At 42.6% G+C, this 24,122-nt stretch overlaps 1 protein-coding gene across 1 annotated transcript in view; it reads right to left on the bottom strand.

The window, feature by feature from the left end:
- ghrhrb (growth hormone releasing hormone receptor b) overlaps positions 1-17,370 on the bottom strand; it is a gene marked incomplete at both ends in the record, with an annotated part of 29,135 nt that extends 11,765 nt beyond the window's left edge. Inside the window, 4 exons of the mRNA XM_083766681.1 lie at positions 1,036-1,133; positions 1,276-1,376; positions 7,455-7,562; positions 17,037-17,370. Of these exons, the coding sequence (XP_083622807.1) occupies positions 1,036-1,133; positions 1,276-1,376; positions 7,455-7,562; positions 17,037-17,370 (641 nt within the window). The remainder of the gene's footprint in view (positions 1-1,035; positions 1,134-1,275; positions 1,377-7,454; positions 7,563-17,036) is intronic.
- Between the last annotated feature and the right edge of the window lie 6,752 nt (positions 17,371-24,122).

Here is a 24,122-nt window from a genome sequence, read left to right as displayed (position 1 = left end):
CAGTCCCACTTTTAGGATCATGATTTCCCAGCTATAATAACCCCCCTCTTCTGTTCTGTATTTTAACTTGAATATATTTTCTATACTTGACACCTTTGTTACATCAGCTTCTGGTTCTGTTCATTCTGAACCCGTAACCTTACCTTGTTCTGTCACATTGTCCAGCATATATCTAGGTTTAATGCTATGGTTAATGTGTTTGAATGATCCCTCACTCCTATTTGTGAGGTTGGCCAATTATTCATTTCAAAATATAGCCCTGCTACATATAGGCCTACAAAGTTCTCTTGGAGAAGCAGGGGGTTTACTAGCCGCAATTTGCAACTCTAGATTTTTTTACAATCTGTTGAATCTAGAGTTGCAACACCCTCCATCCACTTCCTATTCATGATTTTCGGTTTCTGATCTGCTGGTCTTAAATGACGTTAAACTCACCAACATTGCAGCTGTAGTCCAAGCTTGAATTATCCTCTTTCAATCTGCCGAGCTTGTTTTTCATAAAAATCCCCCGTAGACATGTTATGAGTTACTTTCTGTCCAAAATATTCCAAGAGTGACATTTCCGAGCCGCCATTTGTATTTTTGCAACGTGCCGTAAAACAAGATGTGAGGGGGAGCGCTTGTTTAATAGAATCTTACCTGCGCAGGTAAGACACCCAAAGAAGAGGCAGACACAGTGCGACGCCCCATCACACACAGCCTTCTATTAAACAAGCGCTCCCCCTCACATCTTGTTTTACGGCACGTTGCAAAAATACAAATGGCGGCTCGGAAATGTCACTCTTGGAATATTTTGGACAGAAAGTAACTCATAACATGTCTACGGGGGATTTTTATGAAAAACAAGCTCGGCAGATTGAAAGAGGATAATTCAAGCTTGGACTACAGCTGCAATGTTGGTGAGTTTAACGTCATTTAAGACCAGCAGATCAGAAACCGAAAATCATGAATAGGAAGTGGATGGAGGGTGTTGCAACTCTAGATTCAACAGATTGTAAAAAAATCTAGAGTTGCAAATTGCGGCTAGGGGTTTACCTGAACACGGTGAACACAAAGATGGCAGAAATGAGAGAGATAAGGGAGGTGGCGTATCCAACGGTGTACAGCTGCTTGAAGTTGGAGCGGTAGGTTGTCTAAAATGGGGGACAAAAAGGAATAATAGATTCACACCAATGTAATGGCTGATTTAATTGTTTTTTTAGTGCTCGGATCGCCGCCTTTTCTCATACATAAATGAATGTGCACCCCTGACCACATACAGTACAATGCTTCTACCTCTGATTCCACTTCTATGTACTCATGGTCCTCACAGGCCTCCACGTAGTTGGGATATTCGTCCGTCCAGCCGTCCTTGGTGCAGTTTCGGTAGATGAACCCTGGGAAACACAGATCCTTGATTATAAGAGAAGATAGGAGACAGAGTAGGGTGGAGGCCATTTACCCAAAGGACAGGACATGGGTTATAAAAAGTTCTGAAACCCACAAAATGAGAAGAGATATTTGGTATTTATTAAGTCAGCAAGAATGCTGGCTGTGGAACACAAACCAACACCAAATGAGGAAAGACAGCAATTTGAAATATAATGGGAAATATATGTAAATAGTACTAGGATTCACTGACCGTTACATGGATGGGTATCTTTGCTACACCAGATACCCATGTAGCCTACCTGTCAAAATACTTTCTTAATGTCAACGAAGTCCACAATCACAAATGCCAGAGGGAGTTCAACAAAACACGTGCAACCCAGATTCGGCTCAAAGAAGGGTTTAAAATAAATTTTGCTCCTATGCCACTAAAATGTGGAACGCCCTACCAACAGCCATTTAGAAATGTGAATCCCTAGACTCCTTCAAAACCGCTCTCAAAGAGCACCTACGGGTGTCTGCAATTCAAAACTGGCCCCTGTAAAAAGATTAAAGTCCCCCCCCCCCCCTATATTTCTTCTAACCTTCTTTTTGAGGGGCGCCCCTCCTATGTCCAGCTTTGAAGGTGTGTGTAAACACATTTGCCTGAAGAGCTAGACTGCTAGAGGGTCGAAACATTTTAATAAAGTAAGTCTTGTGGAGCTCTAGAAACAAATGTGCGGATGTTTCTTCCTCCGCTTTGATGTGTGTAAACTGTAAACACAAACATTGTCATAGCACAAACATTAAATGCCATTGATAATGAATGGCCAGCTTTGAGCATTTGTCCCGGCCAACACACACATTGAATGTCATTACAATTTACAATTTAGGCATTTGGCAAACGCTCTTAATCCAGAGTGACTTACAATAAGCTTAAGAACCTAACCGTGGAATATCTATTTAAGGAAACTATGTGTATACACTATAGAGTGCTATGTCTACACAAAGTGCTATTTAAGTTAGATAAGTTGAGCCTGTGCATGTAGGAGGTCGAGGCCAGGGCAAGTACTACGGCAAGTGCTATGGGCTAAGATGTAGTCTGAAGAGGTGCGTTTTCCGAGATGGAGGGCCCAGTGGAAGGCAGCAGAACCATCCGGGCTTCACCACTACATCGAGGATCCCACATGTGTTCCTGGCCAGCACCTGCCCCGCAAGGAGTGGACCGGTGTCGGACGTTTTGGTGCAGCCATGCAGAAATGGGGTCTCACAGACAGCGCCCACTGCAAATGTGGGGACCCATTACAGACTGTGGAACACGTGCTGACCAGCTGCCCCATATACCGGCCACCGAATGGTGATCGTGGGTTAATTGACCTAGACAATGACACACTGGACTGGCTTGCTGCAACGGAGCTGAAGGTCTAAGGACATACGACAGAAGAAAGTAATGATGGTTTCCATATGCAGAAAAGATAGTTTACGATTTCTAATAATTACGTCACTGCATAACTAATAAATGTTCAGACAAACATTTGTTACAATGTTATTTGTGATGATATAGTTATCAAGTCAATAGTATGGAAACATAATTATTTTTCTATACTTTGTTTTTGTTTATTTTTTTGTATTTTCTTATTTCCATACTTATCCAGACCTAGAAATTACAAATATCGAATTCCATACCTTTCCATACCTCCATGCTCAGAGGTTTAGCACTCATATTCAAACCAGTAGTTTTCAAGATGATGTTTTTTGGAACCAACGTGTTGGACGTACGGACCAACACCGCCATCCTCAGAACATCACTACCAGTGGGGCTAAAATTTAATTACATTGAATAAGTTGGGGGTCACAGCAGGTCAGTTTCAGAATGATGTGGTCATATTAAAAACCACAATTTTCACCTGGTGATGTTGCACCGCTTTTTGGCTCTAATTTCACATAATTTCCTGTAAACAGGATGCGGCGTGGCAGACAAGTTCAGTAGCATTTCCCTTCAAGTTACATCCTGCAAGAGTCAAGTGTAAATTGGCTTATTACTGATCATTCTGCAATGTTACAGACCTATGTAAATTGCTCGATCCATTAGGGAAGAGAATGAAGTGGTAACAAAATATATTGCCAAGTGCAAATTGACAAAGTTACTTTCCCACACACCGAAGGCAATGATTGCTGAGCAGAAATAACCCTGCTGCTCGATTCATTAGGATTTAATGGACCAACATACAATCATTCTGCTCCTTCATAATTAAGACTGGAGTTGTCAACTCAACTCTCACCTCCCCTCACATTGTCTACTCTAGACTCTCTAGAGTGCATGATATCACATAATGCAAAGCAGTGGTTCTCAAACCTTTTTCATGTCAAGGACCCTCAGTTGAATTACGGTATGCATTTGGCCTTGAACCGTGTGTGTGTGTAGAGCTCTATTTTCATCCAAGCTTTCTAAAGCCATGCATTCCACGTAAATTGCATGCTGCGTTCATGATTGGAGGCTTTTTGTTCAAGACGGGCAAATCCTGCAAACTTTGAAAGCCAATGTTAGCCAATTAGGATGGAATTTGTAATATCGGACAGTGTATAATTGTACGTCTCTAAATGTTGAATTGAAAATGGTGGACCCTGTTGTAAATAAGTGTAATGCTTTATCATGGATAGTGGACAACGTTTTTTTGTATTGACTTGTGCTTTGATTTGAAATGTACCCATTCATCATGTTTTTCCAAAATAAGTATCTGGACATTTTAATATACAATATTACACATATTTAAGTCTGGATCACTGGCAGAGCGCCATGGATGAGACACACATGCATCTCATATTTACCATTGGCCATTACCATGTTCCAGCACACATCTGCTAGGCCAACACCCAATCATACTGACCTACAGATGTGTGCATGTGCATACACACTCATGGAAATTCCCCTATAAGTAGTATGGTTGGACAGAGATAGACTCAGATAGACTGTAAGATAGAGATAGAGATGGAGTGGGACTCGGACTACAGATGGTGATGGACTGCAACTGAACTCGCGGACTGGCAGTGGACTCAGCTGTCCCTCGCACCAGACACACCATGTCAGACAGATTGATTTGTAACCTTTTCTAATAAACCATGTTTACTGAAGAGACGTTAATCTGAGTCTCCCTGTTTCTCATTCTGCAATATCACATCAAGATCCTACAGCACCAAATGACTGGGTGTGGGTGGCAATGAAAGTATGAAACATGGTCAGTAACTGTTTGTGGCTCTGGAAATGAATGCTGATGTGAATCTACAGTTTGTATGTTGTGTTGTATCTGCTGTTGAAGGTATGCGAGTGGAGTTATAACGGGGAACACTGCTATGAGTGAATTTGCTATTTTCTTTTGGTTGCATCCCTCCAGGCTATGGGTCCTATACGTCCATCTCATGCACAATGGTTTGTTTACAAAGTGACAGAGAGATGGCAGAAAAGCCAGGGGATGTTTTTCTAACCTGTTCACAACCTATATACATATTTTAGCATGATGATTCGGTTGAAAACGAGTAATACACCGTCTGGATGTCATCTTCAATTGGATTAAAAACGGAGGATTTCTGTAATCAGTAGCACCTGTGTTATGTTCTGACAGATGCGCAGATATGGGAATCAAACTGGTGAGCTTGAGTTTTCGTTTTCAGGAAGTAATAAAAAAATGTTTTATGGACTTTTGATAAAAACACAGAAAATGTGTTTTTCATTTCACCTCGCCTTTAATGTCCCTGTCTCCTTACATGTTAAGGTTAAGTGACAAGCAACTGAAGAGTTTCTCCTGAAGCTATTGAACATAATATGGCAGACAGTCAAGGATGTTAACTAAACTATCACACAAAAAACTGTAGGCCTATAGATTATTATTATTGATTGAATCAATCTTACTGTCCTGAATCAATCTTACACGCCTGCACAAATATATCTACATTCCAAAACATGTACATGTGCGATGTGCGTGCACGCACATACACAGTTCCCATACATTATGCACACAGCTGTTGTTGAGAACTATGAGGACCTTATATGTTATATCCTGTTCAGATAAAGCATGTGTGCATACATATACATGTAGACAACAATCTACATATCACATGCCTAATGCACAAACTGTATGTTTCACAATATGTTCACACCACGAGCACAACAAAACCTTATTTATTATCTGACTGTGAGAAATCCTTTAGCAAAGCTCTTACTCTGTCTCAGATGACTGGAGTTGACTACTGTAGGTGTTGAATATGAATGAGGGGGGGGGGGCATGTTCTCCCACAACATGGCCTGGAGTTAGATCGACGGAGCTCGCTCACAGTCCTCAGCAGCCATGACGCAGACAGGGTCACCCGGGCTCTTGGCAAGCGTTTGTGTGTCCCTGTATGTGTTTGGAAGGCTAAAAACTTGACAGTACGTGGTAATAATAGATACCAGCTTTGTGCTGCTCACAAACATGCCTGTCCGGCGCTCCTCAGCACCGGAGCGAAGCAGTCTGTGGGTGGTTGTCTGAAGTCATCTTGCTGCCAGAGATTTTCCTTGTACCGGCCTTAGCGTTGTGCAGCCGGTGCAGGAATCTAAATCCCTGCAAGCGATGACGAGGGCGCGTACAGCGGTTGGCTGTGCCAGATAGCCTTGCTCACTGAAGGTCCAAGGGTAAGGCTCTGGGGAGGGCTGTGCTGTACATTTCCTACCGCTGCTGTTAACAAGCAGCACCAACTCCTTCCCCCGTGCATGGCTCCACTGTGAACTGTTTGATTTTCCATTAATTCATTATTTTCTCAATCCGTGGCCTTTCTGTTAGTGAGGCCACGTCGAATCGCAGCTACTTATCTTAACCCGCTGCTTGAGGGAAGTGGAGTGTGAGCGCCTACCAACGTTTCAGTGAGCAATGCGTATGAGCTAAACTTTCACTGAGAACTCCACTGGGTGCTTTTCTCTACTATTCTATTTTGTTCTCTTTCAAACTTTCTGCCATTGAAAATAAGTCTGTCATATCATCATTCTTACATCCCACCTACACATGCACATCCACCACTCCTACGTAGGCTATGTGCTTTAAGCTTAAATCCACTTTTTCCTTAATTAATATTTTTACTAAATATGTTAATATGCAACACTAACACAAATGTGGTCGTTGGAGGTGTTCTCCCTGCATGCTCTTCATTTGAGAAATGCAGATTTTGTGGTTGGGTAGGACCACTACAAGACGTATTTGAAATATATTTCCCCTGTCCAAACAGGCTTTCTGTCATTTAATTGACAGTGACAGTCTTATAGCGGCATAAAACAAACATGAATTGCCACATTATATTCTATAAATAAGCACGAGCAGGATACCTTAAGAATGGTCGGAATGCAGCTTTAAGATGTGTATTGTTCTGTTCTCAATGTGTGTGGAGGATACACAGATAAACAGACAGCTTCGAGCCAACTGTTAGCTGTCTGTTTATCTGTGTATCCTCCACACACATTGAGAACAGAACATGTATGTTTGTGACATCATGGAGACTTGTCACTTGGGGCAACGCAAACAATTCACAAAGACCCCTTTACCCTCACCACACACATGCGCCCATGGATGCAAACGCAACGCCACTTGTAAGCCCTCAAGCTTATCCATAGTTCTCAGCCACGTCCTTTATCTAAAGGCATGTTTGTTTTCTTTAGGTGAGCCAGCTGGACATAGCAGTTGGCAGAAGGTGGGGTCTTGTAAATAGTCTAGAGATTGTGGATTTCTGAAAGCCAAGTTCGTGTCAAGAGACGAGAGGGACAGGACCCTCTGTCTATAAAACACTGTGAAATCATAACATTGTTCCTAAGAGATAGCTATAGCCTAATCCAGTGTTTAGCTAAACGACAGATGCAATATGGGCTTCCATTTATTGTACTGTAGCGTTTGTGCCTGCAAAACTTGCCACAGATTAATCTTCTTGATAGACAGAAAATGTACGTAGGCTACAGAAAAAAACACAGAATGCATAACTTCACAATTCCTTATTGTGGAGTTGAGGTATTGTTGGGGGGGTATTGTTATCATTACTCCAAGCTGCACAAATGGTTACAGTACAGTGTGGCCTGAGGACGCATCATTTACCTGGGTGATTAGCGAAAAGCAGTGAGATGTTGGCACAGGAGACGCTGACCACCTGGCCCACCTCGGCACGATGCCAGCAGCGAATGGTGTCCCAGAGCGTCCGACAGCCTAGGACAGGATGAGAGACGGTTAACACAGAGCCAGTCCGACAGCCTAGGACAAGATGAGAGACGGTTAACACAGAGCGTCCGACAGCCTAGGACAGGATGAGAGATGGTTAACACAGAGCCAATCATACTTCCATGTTACTATACCTCACACAGTCCAGACAAGCAGAAAGTAATCTAAGTACATTTACTTATGTACTGTACTTAAATGTGTCGGGGAAACGGAAATGGTGGGAATTTTATTTTGAAGTTTCAGACGGTTTCAACTTGAAACGCCGCTCTGAAGTTTATGAACCAATCAGAGCGTTGCATCCCTTCAGGTGATGGGACGGTAGCTATGCTATGCAGGAGCATGGTGTGTGTTTGTTTACAAGTCAGATAGTCGGCCAGCTGTACCAGTTTACTGTTACGTATGTGGCTCATTTCTACCCTATAATGTTTTCAGATACATATTTTAGCGTGATGATTAAGTTGAAACCGAGTAATACACTGTCTGGATGGTATCTTGAATGGGAATAAAAACAGAGGATTTCTGTAATCAGTAGCAGCTGTGTTGGACAGTGTTGGACGGATGCGCAGATATGGGGAATTAAACGGGAGATTTTTATTGGCTTTTATCGATGTGTATCTCTACACGTCATCACGCAGCATGTTTTCGTTTTCAGGAAGCAATTAAGTTAGTAATAAAAAACATTTGGCACCCATTGTTAGGTATGCCCATATGATGACCACGGATATGGTCTAAAAGTGTGAACAATTGAACAATTCAGCCCTATACATTTCGCCCATTTGAAAATAGCCGATCTACAAACAAGCTCAATGTGACACATTGTGAGCTTGTAGATCTGCTATTTTCAAAATATTTGTATACATTTGAAATCTTTAAATTGGACATTCTGCATAATGAGTATACTTTCTACTTTTGGTACTTTAAGTACATTTCGATGCCAATATGATGCCAATAGTACATTTTGCATTCCAGACTTTGTAACCAGGGGTCATCAATGTGTCCGTGTCAAGACTTGTCCATGTCCATACAGAACATGCATGCATGCCCAATGACTGGCCATGGGCCTTGAAAAATCTGCCTTAGCCCTGTTTATTTTTAAAAGCTAAGATTTTGTAATGACCGGTGGATGATGTCAATATGACAATCCTTTTCACTGTCTCTTATATTGTCTTTAATGCTTTGAAAAGTTCAAAGCATTAAAGCAATCAGTGAATCACTATAGAAACACTGCGTGAAATCCATTGTGTGTGGGACGGCATACCCCAAGCTGACCCCAGGGGTGGGTAATTATTTTTCATGTAAGTATTTTTTCCACCACTGCAGACGAGCTGCTTGTCTGACGAGTTCACTGTACAGTAAACGCAGAGGGCCATAAATCTCTTCCGAACTGAGGAAACGTTTCAAATTCGGATACATTCAGGTCCAAGTGAGGCAGATGGAAAGCAGGCGTCCTAATAATTCACCCAGTCATGAACTGAAAACAGAGCAGCATCTGTAAAATTTCCCGAATGTGCACACACACACATCCTGTTAAAAAGGGAACCCTTATTTCAAAATAATCTGGTCACCCATTTAGGCCGTGTTGGGACCATAGACTGTAAAAAATATGGACAAAGCGTTCCCCGGGTCTAACATGGACGTAAAATGAAGCCTGTTATTCCTGCACTGTAAGTCGCCATCTTTCTAGATCCGTTTGGGCCCAGCTGGCCATTGGCTGGCTCCGCTGGCTGCCCAGACAACGAGGCGGGACTTCCCCCCTTCTTCTCCGTTGGTTTTTATTTTGACTCGAGTGGGTGGGGACTCCCGATAATAGACTGTAACGGTAGCCACGCCCCTCAGAACATACGCCACTTCATGGTCATTTATTTTATAAATGGGACCATAATTTTCCAAAAAGAATATTATGACATTAGAAATGAGACTTTAAACTAGTGACTGGAAGCAGAAAGTATTCATGACCATGTTTATTAAGGTAATACAGTCTAGGTGAAGTTGGGCCCAAATACATGGACTTCTATGGGGCTATGGGTTTTTTTGGGTCCAGTGACAGCGCCACAACAGACCATTATATTAACCCTTTTACTGCTGCCATTTATTGAGAAATTAGGACCTAATTCATGCCAGCATTTTTTTAATTTGAGCTCTTATTTTGAAAAGCCACATTTTGCCTCAACCGGAAGTGAGCTTATCCCTGCCAGCTTTACGTTGCCAAGACAACCTTTGTTTACATGATCGAATAAATGCCGGTACATTTTAGCCATCCACAACGTCGGCTCGTGCCGTCAAAGAAACGCTGTTTTGACCAAAAATGCCATCTGGGACAAGGAATAGGAGATACAGGCGATTGAAAGAAACGGATAGAATGGATTCTTATGGTGACGGTGAATTAATATGAACGATCCAGTGCAGTGCTAACAACACTGCTAGCTAACCGGCTAACGTGAGTAGCATTATGGCTTGATCAATCATATGCACTATAAAAGTGCAATTGCCGAAGGGCTTCGGCAATGGCAGCAAGCGTTAATATCAAATTAATGCTTCAATTGCCGAAGGGCTTCGGCAATGGCAGGAAGACGGTTAACTTTCAGGAGTTTCAGGCTTCACAAAAGATCTGTCTGACTGCCCCCCTGGTTGGGACCCATGAAAAAGTGCTTAGAAAATGAGTTTCGTTCCCATGTCATGGGAACTACTCATTCAATGCATTTTTTCATAGATAATACCCTTCTAGACTTTGGGTTAAAAGTTCTACTCATAATATCCTGCAGTATTTTGTCACAAGCCATAAATGTATAAACGGTGTATAACCAAAAAACGAAAATCTTGGGCTGCTGTTTTTGCTTGTAAAATGTGTTTTTGGCAACACAAAGTCTTTCTCAAATGTCAAATGCATATACTTAACATCTGAAACAAGTATTGGTGCCTTTAGTTTACTCATATGTGAATTTAGATCATGAAATGTAGCATATTTGTTAAAGAATATGCTTCAACTTAAGTGTTTGCCACACAGTACAATGAATCCTACACAGTAAATTGTGCCAAAAGCTTATGTTTCATACATAGAAAATGTCTCAACCTACTGTGTAATGAAAGGTAGAAAAGAAAATCAGGGCACCTTGGACCAAAATGGCAGAAAATCTATCCAAATGTTACCACGCCCCCTAAATTGGAATAATGCAAAGAAATGGACAAGACTAAAAATGAAGTACTAGAGGTCAGAATTATTACAACATATGGTATGAAACATCTATTTATTTACAAGTTCCGCAAAGTGTCACAGCATCTGTCATTTGTACATCCAACCCCCCCCCCCCCCCCCCCCCCAAGGAAATATATGAAAATACAAAATAGCATACAAATGCATCACAATAAAACCTTCTGTTGGCTGTGTAAGTAGCCTGTGCTGTTTGCATTTATGCATTGCATTTAAATGGATGAAGGCAGTGTGGCAATTCTTTAACATCTTAATAATTGTTGAACAAAACAAGTAGTAGGCCATGGTAACATGTTGGGTTACTCATCCCTATCACTTTCATCAGAGTCATCATCCCATGTACCTCTTTCTTCTGTTTCTTTTGACACATTTTCACAGTCCTGGCCGTGACATAAATCAGTGCAAGACAGTTTTGCAGACATACATGAACATCTTTCAGTCTCACATTTGCTTTTTTTTACAATTACAGTGGACTACCTGCAACACACTATCAGGGGCAGGATTTCTAGTCATCCATGTTACTGTTAACTCCCCATCCTCCATGCCCCAGCCATTGCCAATGGGTGAAGGAGCACACATCCTACTAGTCAGAGAACGTCTCATCACTGCTGCTTGGTAGTTTGCCCTTTTGCAATATTATCAATGTTATCCCACACCAGTATGGTAGGTGCCTTCTTTGAGAACCCCTTAGGAATTTTGTCTCTGCCCTCTAGAAGTTGTAGTTGAGCTAGGCTAGTGTCTAGACTGACAACTGTGTTCCATGAAGCACAGTGTCCTAATCCTATTCAGTAGTGACAGAACATTGGATGAACCTGTTAAATGGCGAACAGTTAGACCAAGACACAGTGACTTAGGCGTCTGCTTCCGACCTTTAGATGCACAATGTATTGACAAACAGATAAAACTTTTAGGTTCACATCTTCAGGAATATCAACATAACAGTCTAGTGTTGGTTCCTCTGTTGCACCTATAATCCAGGAAATTACATTGAATAGTTCAACTGGCACAACAGATTTTGCTTCAGAAACATTCAAATCCTCTGCTGTGGGAGGCCAAGGGCGTTTCATACCGGGAGTTTCATTTACAAGTTCAATATCAGTCCTGCACTATACAGTGTCCTTCTGTGCTCTGTAGTTTGTCCAGATGTTTTTTCATTGTCACTTTCTGCTTTGCTTTCAGCTTGGCTTACCTCAGTTGACTCAGTTGTTGTCGTGTCTGATGGATAGCCTGTCTAACAGTGTATCTGCTGATAATGTTTCAACAAAAACCAGTTCGGAGATGTTGCGCGTTGCAGCTGGGGGAAATCACGGGCCAACCGCCTTTTCAGTTTATCCTGCCTGCAAAATGAAAATATAGAAAAAGACGAGCACAAATGTATAAATAAAGGGATTTTTTCACAATGAGAAACAAATTAATTTAAACATACTGTCATAGCCTTTCTTGTGAGCGAATAAATCAATAAAATTGAAACTTTTCAGTATGAAAGAGGTTCTTTTTTGTTTACTGAACTGTCAAGGACACAGTTACCTGTAGTCTGAAGCATCAATATCCTCATTCTTCTTAACGATGTCTATGAACTTCTTCCTTAGTTGGTTCATTTTCAGGATTTCTTGTTTATCGATAATCCTTTGACGGATGACTTGTTCGCAGAATATGTTGTAGCTGGCAGCAAAGGGTTGTTCATTTCTGAAAACACACACACACAGACAAAAAGATTTGCAAAGGTGTCTGCTGTCAACATTGTATCTAAAGACAGCCAAAATACAGAGTATATATAGTATCATATCACACATTTACGATGAAAAATGTGGGTGAAATTTGTTTTTGTATCTTCTATCCATTATTATTACAAGAGAAAAATAGGTGAAGGGGGGGAGGGCAAGGAGATCAAGGCAATAAAAGAAAATGCTCCCTCTCTCTCTGTATGTGTGTCAGTGTGTGTGTGTGCGCGCGCGCGTGTGTGTGTGTGTGTGTGTTGGGTGGGGGGCTATAAATAACAGTGACCTGCCCCCTTGACCTCCATGCATTCCTGGGTTAGGGTTAGCTAATAAAGTAGTAATTAAATCAGCAGTGTTTCAGACTCTGTTCTGTAGATGAACACTTTTTTTTATCAATGATAAGTAATATAATATAATAATATATAAATGCACTACATCACAAGACCACCGCCTTTCTATCTGCAAACTTCCTTACCCAAAAATACATGATTTTCAACATATTCAACAGAGTGATCCCACAAAGCCTTGGCCTCAAACACAGCACATCAAATACCTCTGATTTAATGGGAAAATGATAGGTCTATATGTAAATACCGGTAGCACAGTTATCGTCATAATATGACAAATCAATATTTCACAGTCCAAAACTGGCATGCATGTTTTCCAGTCCCATGTTAACGTGTGTGTGTGTGTGTGTGTGTGTGTGTGTGTGTGTGTGTGTGTGAGAGAGAGAGAGAGAGGGGGGTCGCTTACCTGACAGACACTGTTTCTGCTTGTGAAAGCTTCTTCCGTTTTCCACCAACAGTAATATATTTGTCCACAAATGATGCAGATGGCTGGAAGGACATGGCCAGCAGAAGGGACGGGCAAACCTGTCCGAGACCGAAGTTTCTTTCGGGGGGTTTCAGACGTGACTGTCCGAGGCAGCGACTGCATCTAGTTCTCCTTCTACACCGTCTGTGTGCAGCGTTTCTCGGCCAAACACAATCGTCTTTTACAAATAAAGCGACGGTAACACGTGGCGTGAAACACAGCGTCCTCGTTAGAGTCCTTTGATTCCCTTTTACGCACTTTCCCCCGCTGTTTTGGTTTATTTTTCCCCTCTTGGCTGCTTGAACTGGTGGCCGCCATTGCTCTAATATTATTATGGGAAGGGAATAAAGCTGCTACGCGATTGGTCCACGTGACCAAAACCACACCACTCCCCTTGCACATATTATTACGCCTTGTAAGAAATAGTCCCGTCTTTGACCACTGATTATAAAAATACTACAGGATGGCACGAGTAGAACTTTTTTATTTGGACTTTCTACCTATAAATCTCTTTTATGGAGAAAAAATTGTTTAGTCCCCCTTCCGTGGGAACGGAACTGAACGAAAAGGGACCTCACAATACGGCCTAATTGTTGAGATGCTTGTTATGTTGGACAATGCTTGATGCAGTATTTTATTTTGATATTTGATATTCATTTTAGCTTCCCCGCCCCCTTCCTATACAAACCCATTGTAACATCAAACTCCATTTTAACCATTTTAGATTCATTCATTCTTTTGAAAGTAGGCTACATGGGCAAGATTTCCTCTTTGATTAGGTAAATGCAGACCGTTTCCCACATGGGGAGAGCAGCACTTGTAGATTCTGTCTAGGCTTTGCTGCATGCGTAGGTGTACAGTATTGGAATCTCTCCGAGTGGCATTCTAGTTAGCTGACACACTTGGATGCCTCGATACATGAATGAGAATCACAATGTAGTGAACGCTAGTGTGTTTACAGTAGGCCCTATGCAAAAATGCTTGATGTTCCAGAAATATCTTAGGTTAGAACAGGAGACAGTGTATTCAGTTTCAGGCACCTCAGCTGTGGAACCTTCTCCCAGTTTCGACCCGTAAAGCAGACACATACGTAACATCAAAAACCTTTCTTTACGACAAAGCCTATAGCTAGATTTCTTGTTTTTCAGTACTCAGCAACCCTACAAAGTTAAAAGAGTAAGGGTAAAAGGCAAAATACCTTTCCCTCTCCTCCTCTCCCCCTCTCCACCTCCCCCTTCCCCTCCCCTCTTCCCTTCTTCCCCATCCTCTCTCTTCTCCTCGACTCCTCCTGTCTCCCCTCTTCCTCCCTTTGGTTGTGTGGGTTCATGTCCCATCAGTGAAAATGTAATTAACACTGTACAGACTCACGCTCCAGTAAGGTCTGCCATTAACTCAACATCCGGGGAGCTGCTCAAATCAATTCAGATCAATGGGCTATATGCACACAGAATAACTCTTTCTACTTCCGGGCTACTTCCCTACTTCCTTCAAAGGTGTTACGATGCTATAGGCTCTGTTCCATTTAGTGTGCAGTGGTTCTCAAACTTTTTAATTTCAAGCATATTATATATATATTATATATATATATATATATATATATATACACACACACACACACCGTATATCTAGGTGTGCCCCGAGATTTTTAGGCTATGAAAAGTGTGTCCTGGGACAAAAAAGGTTGGGAAATACTGCTCTAGAAAACGCCAATGTTCCAATCGCGATCACCGGATAATCAGAAATGACCTCCGAACATCGGCGATTAGTTCAAAACCACGGATAGCAGCGTAGTTTCTGAGAAAAGAGCGTGTAAAGGCCGTGGCTAAAACAGAAGCTATGGAGAAACAAACACGCCACTTTCACTCTGACACCCACGCATGCACGCACGCGCACACACACACACACACACACACACACACACACACACACACACACACACACTCTATACATTGAGGAAGGATCTCGACTCCATCTTAATTATTCCATATCCATGTCAGGGTTACATATCAACTACGTAGGCTGAAGGTTAATGAAGAAAAGCCATTAAATCCATCTGTTTGACTACGGTAAGTACAAAGAAGGACTATTTGCCCAGTAATCATCTAATTCTGATTAAGAAGGCGGGGAGGTGTCTGTGAGATCAACGTCTAGACATTCAATTCCAACTATAAATTAAACCAGGCGGTATATTTCCTTCCATTTAAATTACTTGCTTCTCTCGCTTTTGACTCGTTTTGTTTGAGTTACCATGCAACAAAGCCCCTCATACCATTTTGAAAGTCAAATGGCAAAAAAGTGGATATTTTGCATTAACAATATTTTCTCCTGAAGTTAAAAAACATAGAACAAAGTGGATATTACTCACAACCCATAAAAATGGTTGGTGTGACACTTTATTATTTTATTATACCACGTGCCACTAGCTGAAATTAATTATATTTAATAACTTCTACGTCTACCCGTTACTATAAAAATCACACCCGTGTGAAGTGAGGGGCGCTAATATATTAAGGTCTAACTCATGTTGATTATAGGTGATGTAATGGTGATGTAAAACAAACTGTGCCAACACAAACATTATATTCTCTTTATTGTTAATGGCATTTAATGTTTATGTTAGGGACAAGATGACGTAAATTTTCCCTTCATTGTCAATGGCATTTTTAAAACAAACATTGAACTAAAAATAGCCATTGCTATTCTGTCACACAATCATCCTACACTTCTCCAAAAACCCATTCAGTCCACAGCGCCCTCTAGAGGCAGAGGCACCTGGACCCCAGGAAGACTAGAGGCTCATTCATGTGTATCTAATGGGGATCCTTCAATAAACATAAACCTGTACAGTTATCACCCTAGCTGTTTGATTTAACAATGCAATAGCTGTATGAAATAAAAAATAATGACACTTAGTGTGCACCATCAAAATTATCGACTGCACCCATAGTAATTTCATCCTAGAGCCAGCCCTGTGCTCCCGTTCACCTCCATCCACCTCTCTGTACTCGTCAGCGCCACCAAAGAGTTCCACAGCACATTCTCCGCACACCTACCGACAGTTCCCAATCTCCTCACCTGCCCTGTGTCGGTAATCACCTCTAGGGGCTACAAAAGCCTGGCCTGCATGCAGCTCAGCGCTAGATCTTAACCAGTTTACAGTTGGTAAAGTATAACCAGCCAAGCCTCAGTTCAACTTAATGTTGCTGTGCACCGGCCATGTATGTTGGAGCCACGAGTGAGTCATAACCGGCCACCTCTGTCGAACTATTGATATGTCGGACTAACCATTGCCCCCGTGATTACCTTTGGGTTAATAAATACACCATGTGGGCTTTAACCCTCTTGTTTCCTCCTCCTTGCTGCATAAGCGCTCGGGTCACACCACACACACAAGTCCTAACGATAGGACCACATTGAAAACAAGTACCCTGGCTATTTTGCGTTATCCTTTTTGCCTTAATGTCTTACTTTACCACGTGATGTTTACATTCCTGACTAATAGTGTCCAATCAATCAAATTCTCAACAAAGTAAGTAGGCAGGCTACCTGCCTTATGATACAATAACGTCATGTCACGTCAATTGAAACTACAGCGTTGAACCACAGGCTCCTCACTTTTGCCCGCAAATTTGGACCATCCATATCACAACCATGTCCCTTGATCAGTATGGCTTTGAATATGACTTCTACATATTTGTCATTACTTCTGCTTACTTTACTTACTTAGAGCTCTCCAGACATCCCAGTCCTGGGCCATTTTCTCCAGCTGTCCCCATGTGTGGCCAGATCTCTTCACATCTGCATCCAGGTCACAGCGCCAGGTGTTTCGTGGTCTGCCCTCTTCCTTTTCCCTTGTGGGTTCCAGAACAGGGCATATCTTGTGATAGGATGCAGGCTTGCGAAGAGTGTGGCCAATCCACCGCCTTTGGATGATTTCTTCCTCCACCGGGTGTTGACCTGTTCGCTGCCACAGTTCCCGGTTACTGATTTGATTTGGCCAGCGTATTCGGAGGATTCTTCTGAGGCAGGTGTTAATGAATGTCTGGATTCTTGCCATGGTGTTTAAAGGTTTTTGCTCCGTACAGCAGGACCGGCCTCACCATAGAATTACTTTGTGTTCATGGGAAGATCTGAGGCTCCTCAGACATTCTTCAGCTGATGGAAAGCTGCTCTTGCCTTGCCAATTCTAACTTTTACGTCAGCATTGGAAAAGATGCTTCTGCTTACTGTTTGCACAATAATATTGTGGAGCTCATTATCGTTTCATGAACTGGATGGGTCCCATAATTAGCCTGTTACTCCAGATGGACACGTTGACAGCTCTCCAGCTAATTAAAAGCCACTCTATTAGAATACAGACTGTAGTGCTGAGAAAGTGCACCTTGCTGTCATTTGAAGTTGAGTGTTTGAATGCGGCTTTGTTGGGTGCCAACAGTTATTACCTTCATTACACTAATTGAAGCATTGTAGGCCTACAGTGGCAGGTTTGAAAGGAAGGCTGCATGCTAAACTTGAGCCCTCTGGTTTTCTATCTGGGCTTCTTCCGGCCTGATTTATACTTAGTTGCGTGGCTGTGTTGTGAAACCGTCATCAGGTCGTAATGTTCCTATCCGAGAGAGTGTCCCGTACTTATTGAACCTCAAGTGAAGGCTGTGTGTGTTTCACAGCCTACTTTTGCACGCTCAAGCTCTTGGATGTGTCTCATTTCCTTTATTTCCCAGTTGTCCCATCAATAAGTTCAAACACCTTCACTAATGGGTAAGCAAACTAAGCATCACATCCAGGGAGAGAATGAGGGCCAGGAGATATATGTGGGCCTATACACATACAACTAAATACACACAGGACCAGTTTCTCACATGCAATAAGCACGCACCTACACAGAGTGAGAGAGGCAGAGATACAAGGAGAAAGAGAGGGGGAGAGCACTTCAGCAACAACGTAAGTGTAGGATGTTCTTGATCTTGTGGGCTTGTAGATTGGCTATTTTCAGCGAAGATATCTGGTGTTGGTAGTAAAGTAAAGTAGAGGCAGGGGTGTGCCAATATATCAAAGATATCATGATATATTGCAATACTTCCTCCCGCGATATATTGTATCGTCCTCCCAGATTCTTGCCTTTTATGGTTATTTTTTTCATTTTCACTTACAGCTATCGTGATATATCGTTGATGAAATCTTTTGCAATATATGAGCATTTGCGCCTGTCGTAGACATGCGCAGAGCAAGTTCAGTCAGGGAACCTCAGTCAGCGCGCCGGCCGTCAATTGGGCCACCGCAGCATCAGGCTCTCATCCACATGATTCACTCAGCCAATCACACGCTCACCCAATCTCTCATACCGGCTACTTGAACCAGAGGTTTGCATTCCTCTGCCTTCTTGCTTGCTTACTGCTGTTGTATCAGCGTGCTGCTGTCATACAACCTGCGCTCAATTCTGCTTGCTTACTGCTGTTGTATCAGCGTGCTGCTGTCATACAACCTGCGGTCAATTCTGCTTGCTTACTGCTGTTGTATCAGCGTGCTGCTGTCATACATCCTGCGCTCAATTCTGCTGCTGCTGCCTTTTTGTATACTGCGTGCTGCTGTATACAAAGTGCTCACCCACCTCCACCCCAGCTACCACCTGTCGTTTTGGATCTACTGTTTAGGTACGGGGGATTCAGAGTCCCTATGGTCGGGACTGATGCGCTTGACCTGAGTACCTAAAAAGCAGATCCAATACATCGCCAAACCATAATAAATATATTGCATTGATTATCTTATATTCAATGAATATATATATTACATCCTCCTTGAGTTGTCTGACTGAAATTGAATATCGTAATATCGCAATATTATATATCAAATATCGTGATATTATCATTATCGAGGGCCTAATATTGCCACAGATATCATATCGTGAGGTACCCATATCGTCCCACCCGTAGTATAGAAGCCCTGGGGTCAACAGGCCTCATGACGGCGTGGTTTGTGAGAAACACTGCGTCCTGTGCTGAAGGGCAGAGGCGTTCCATCTCCGAGCTGCACATTTGATGTGTATCCGTGACAAAGGTGAATTAGATTGACCAGAGGTGGAGTGCATGTTCCATCGGTCCCATTTCCCGCCGCCCGTCAGTATATATCCTCCTCAGGCTTTAGTTTCTGTTGGCCGATTTGTCTTCCATCTTTTCATGTACGAAAGAGCAATAGGCTCTGTTCTTAACATTGTTAGCAACATTGCAGCTCAAATAAGCGCTCTACGGGGAAATATAATGTCCTCGCTCACCATAAGTGACATTATTAAGATTGAGAGGGACGATGCAGAGTGGGATGGAGAGATAGAGAGGGAGAGCTTTTGCAGTATTATTCAGTGTAATGATGATGTTCTTATGCCCATGAGGAAGAACATTGATAAGGGCAGAGCTTTGGTATACAGTACATGTCAGTATCAGACAAGTCAGACAACTGGCTTCTTAAAAGCATGCCGTGTCGTGGTTTAAACAGTGGATAATGATTATGGAAACCTAGAATTCTTTCAAATATTTAGACTGCATGTACACATCCCTCCCTGCATGGGTTCTCTCTATCTCTGTCTCTTTCTGCTCTCTCTGTCTTAACTTCTCTCCTCTCCTCTGTAGCTTCCCAACTCCAAAAGCAAAAGCAACACCCACCAGACCAACAAATGCACAAACTAGGTTTGCACCGACCAGAATTAGATTGATAAAAGCAATATCGTCAAGTGATGCATGCTGTCTCTCTGAAAGTTGACGTGTCTTGTCTTGCATCGCAATAAACCAGTGGAAACTTGGTGGGTGTCGAGGTGGACAGGGTCGATTCAGGCAGATACAAACAGACACAAACAATAAATAATGGGTACTATCGAGACACCACACACACACACACACACACACACACACACACAAGCGCACACTCCAGTTGTTCAGGCACACACTGTTAGCCTGGTGCCAACGGCTGATTCGGTCTGGTTTATTAACCAGGCTAACACACTGTGTTCTCTGCTATGTTATAATTGGATATGATAATGACAACGGTGGCCACATGGAGATGAGAGAGGGCAGGAGAGCCAATGGTGACCCATGATCCATGGAAATGCCAAACGAGGCTTTAAAGCCTTGCACGCACGCACGCACGCATACTCTCCCTCTCGAATGCAGTGACTGATATGGTAGCGTGATAGACGGACTGACTGACGGACTAACTGACTGACTGACAGGGTTTTGCAGGTTTTCATATAATCTGCAACCTATGGCATGCAATATAAATTTATTTAGTTTTGTATTAAAAAAAGACTAGAATCTAGTTCAGGATCTTGCAGACAGTCGAAGGATGATGCTAATAAAAAATTACACTTAATGCGAATTTTCTCATTCAATACCTTTGACTGTAATCAACATATCTCTGGCCCTACTCTAGATATAATGATTACTCATGTTTTTGTTCCGGTAAATCTCCATTAACATGCAAGCCTCTGACCCTGCTGCTATCCTCTTTAATATTCCCCTATCGGTCTCTACCATGAGAGGCGCATCACTCCACAGACATGGAGAACACCTATCAGGCTTCTCAGCAGCTTGATCTTCTATTCTTCATGTTCTGTGGAGTAGCTGACTATTACATTCATGCAACGGCGTTGCACTGCATCTTTAGATACTGTAGCCCCCTTAAATGAAACCACCACCATGGTTTAAAGATATATTCAGTGATTTCACTTAATTCAAATATCACTTCTTTTTTTGTTTTGTTGTGATAATCCTCCCTACTATAGAGTGTGCTGGCCATATAAGGAGTTCCTCCCTGTCCCCAGTTAACCCCTGGGGGTCAAAAAACCTTTTTTGAGTGAAATCACTGAATATACCTTTAATGATCCATATCCAGAGTGTAGGAAGGGCATGTAGACATGCTGAACTTAAGAGCCACCAAATTACTTTGTAATCACACTGCCAGCCTTGAAGGTGCTTTTAAAAGAGCTGCACAACTATAAACTAAGAGATCAAAATATGTCTCACATCTCATTGCTGCTAAATCTCATGACCCAATTAAATCCCCAAACTTCTTTTCAGCTTTTCACCAAGGTGAAATATCGCACCCAATGAAAATGTTTTGCATCTTCAGACTTAATTCATATCCTGTCTGACCTCTAACATGTTTGTCCTTCACAGACTAAGGAAGTGCAATGTCAGGGGAGGGGACCAAATGTTATTTTGTATTCTAGTCTTTGTCCCTAAACCTCTCACCCTCCAACTGTGGACAGCTGTGTGTAAACAAGTATGAATATTCATGTAAGCTGAATTCATTAGCGACAGCATTAAAACCATGGGAATTGTTTGAATGGAGTTATTTATTTTCTTTTTTCCATCAAGCCTACTTCTTCAGCCCTCCCTGGCCGAGCCTTTGTGTTTCAGGGTGTTTGTGCGTACGTGTTTGTGTCTAGTGTGTGTTTTCTTGTGTCTTATTATCTGCACGCAGAGTGTGCGCGTGCGTGCGTGTGCCTGCTTGTGTGCTCGGCATGGCATTTAGGATGCGTGCAACCAGCTGGACCAGCAGTCCCTCTTGACTGTCCCGTAGCCCGACACCCCTTAATTCCGCTGGGCCAGTTCAGGCTCCAGTGGGCTTGTACATGCGTCCTGATTCTGAATGGTACTGTTGTCACATCTTGCTTGGAATGATCACAGCAAATGGTGACAAATGATGCCATCAATTCAGAGTGATACACAGCTGTGGTGCTCATCATCTATCCCAGGGGCAAGAACTAAGACTGGATACCTTTCACTATGCACCTTCTCAGTGGCACCAGAGAGATGGGATGGGACTGGGGGAGGAGGGGGGTACACTTGCCTGGAATGAACCGCACTGAATGCTCCACCTTGTGGAGTTTAGGCCAGGCACAAATGCAGAGAGACGTTTTCCTACACGATCGCTGTGATTGTACAGCGCCCCCTTCTGTGACGCATGCGGAACTGCCTCTCACATGAGCAGATCATCTTAACTCCCAAACTCCCAAACTGTATGGTATAACGTTAAGCATTAGACTTCCAATCCCAGCACATCGGGATCAAATCCCTCTCCCGGTGCTGTTTATTTATCTTATCTAAAATGCGTTGCAAATTATGGATAAAGGATATAGGCATAGTTTTTGTCTCCCCCAGCTAAGCTGACCACTTGGCCCACTTGGTGAGAACAGACTGCAGCATAAAGAGAGAAGAAACAGGAATATCCAGGTGCTCACCGGAGATTACAGCAGTAGTTAGGCAAAATAAAATTAAAACGGAGGTGCGCCACCTCTAGCAGACACCCGGCGCGATCACGTTTTAGGCATTCTGACTGAAGTAAACCGGAAGCGCTGCAGGTAGTATTAACTAGCAAACATGTCTAAAATATCGAAATTATTAGGCTGTGACTACTCAAAGAAGCGCAAATTGAAAGAGCAAAGACTTGAAAAACAGAGACCGGGAGGAGGAGGAGACGTCTCAAACCGCTGTTCCGTCAGACATGCAATCACAACATCTGCCTCCACAAGAAGTAGGCTTTGCTTAATTATTTGCTGCTTGTTGTGTTGTCGAGTTGCTGTCTGTGTGTGTGTGAGAGAGATGAGATGAGATATACTTTGTCCCACGAGGGGAAATTTGTCTTGGGCAAAAGTGCAGTAGTACATCAACGTTTTTAAAACAGACAATACACAATAGCAGAAATGTACAAGTATAGTATCACAAGAGTTCAGTGCAAAATTGCAATCAGAGAAGGTATATGAATATAAAAGTACTAGAGTATATATTCACAGTTTATAGTATCACAGATATAAGTGCAATAAATAACAGATGAAGGTCAAGAAATCCCTTCCCCACTAAGAACTATGAACTATGTGGCGGTTGTTTAGTAGAACAATTGAAGTGGGAAGAAAATAAAGTTTGCTCTTGCAACGACACGCTCTAGCATCTACCAGAGGGTAACAGCTCATACTCTGAAGATAATATATGTGAAGGATCAGACAACACTCTATTTGACAGACTGAGCACCGTTTTCTCAAAGATTGTCTGAAGAGATGGAGAATCTTTCCTACCAATTACCTTCATGGCTGTTTTTTTCCATTTTAGCTATTCTAGATTTGAGCTGGACAGTGTCCCAAACCAAGCTGACATGCCTTATCTAATAACAGTACCTAGATCTGATCATAGGTTGACATGACTCCTGTGTGTGTGTGTGTGTGTGTGTGTGTGTGTGTGTGTGTGTGTGTGTGTGTGTGCGCGTGCGCTTTACGGTGTTCATTTCATTACTCACAGCTGTGCTGACTGCCTGACTTTTCCATGGCCTTTGTGTGTTTACCACTGTGTGTAGAGACTGAAGTCTTTTATTTCATTTGAGGAGCTGGAATTATTGATTAAGATAGCCTAATATTGTATGGATCTATATGTATGGACAACATCATTGCTGGTTCGTTTTGTCTCCTGTTCTGTGAAAAGAAAATTGCGCGAGTCGGGAAGGGCGGATCCGTGGGATGTGGCCTAGGACCGCAATTCCCTAAGGGTCGCTGCCTGGGACGTATCCTCAGTGATGTATCCCAAGGTCCTCGGAGTTTCGGGTCTGCAGACAACATCATACCCCTCACTCGGGTGATCCAGCCAGGGTGATCAAGTCCCAACTTACGTCCCAGTAGCTACCCTCGATCAGTCCCATTAGGGAAAAACCAGGGACACACAATCCGCTGCTCCAGAACTACTCTGCCGGTACTGGGCGGGCCATCTGGTACTGGGTGGGTACTGGGCACCTGGGACGTATCCTCAGTGATGTATTCCAAGGTCCTCTGGGTTT

This window comes from Protomyctophum parallelum, assembly GCF_964188405.1.
Source record: "Protomyctophum parallelum genome assembly, chromosome: 6".
NCBI lineage: Eukaryota > Metazoa > Chordata > Actinopteri > Myctophiformes > Myctophidae > Protomyctophum > Protomyctophum parallelum.
This window is presented reverse-complemented; position numbering and strand designations above follow the sequence as displayed.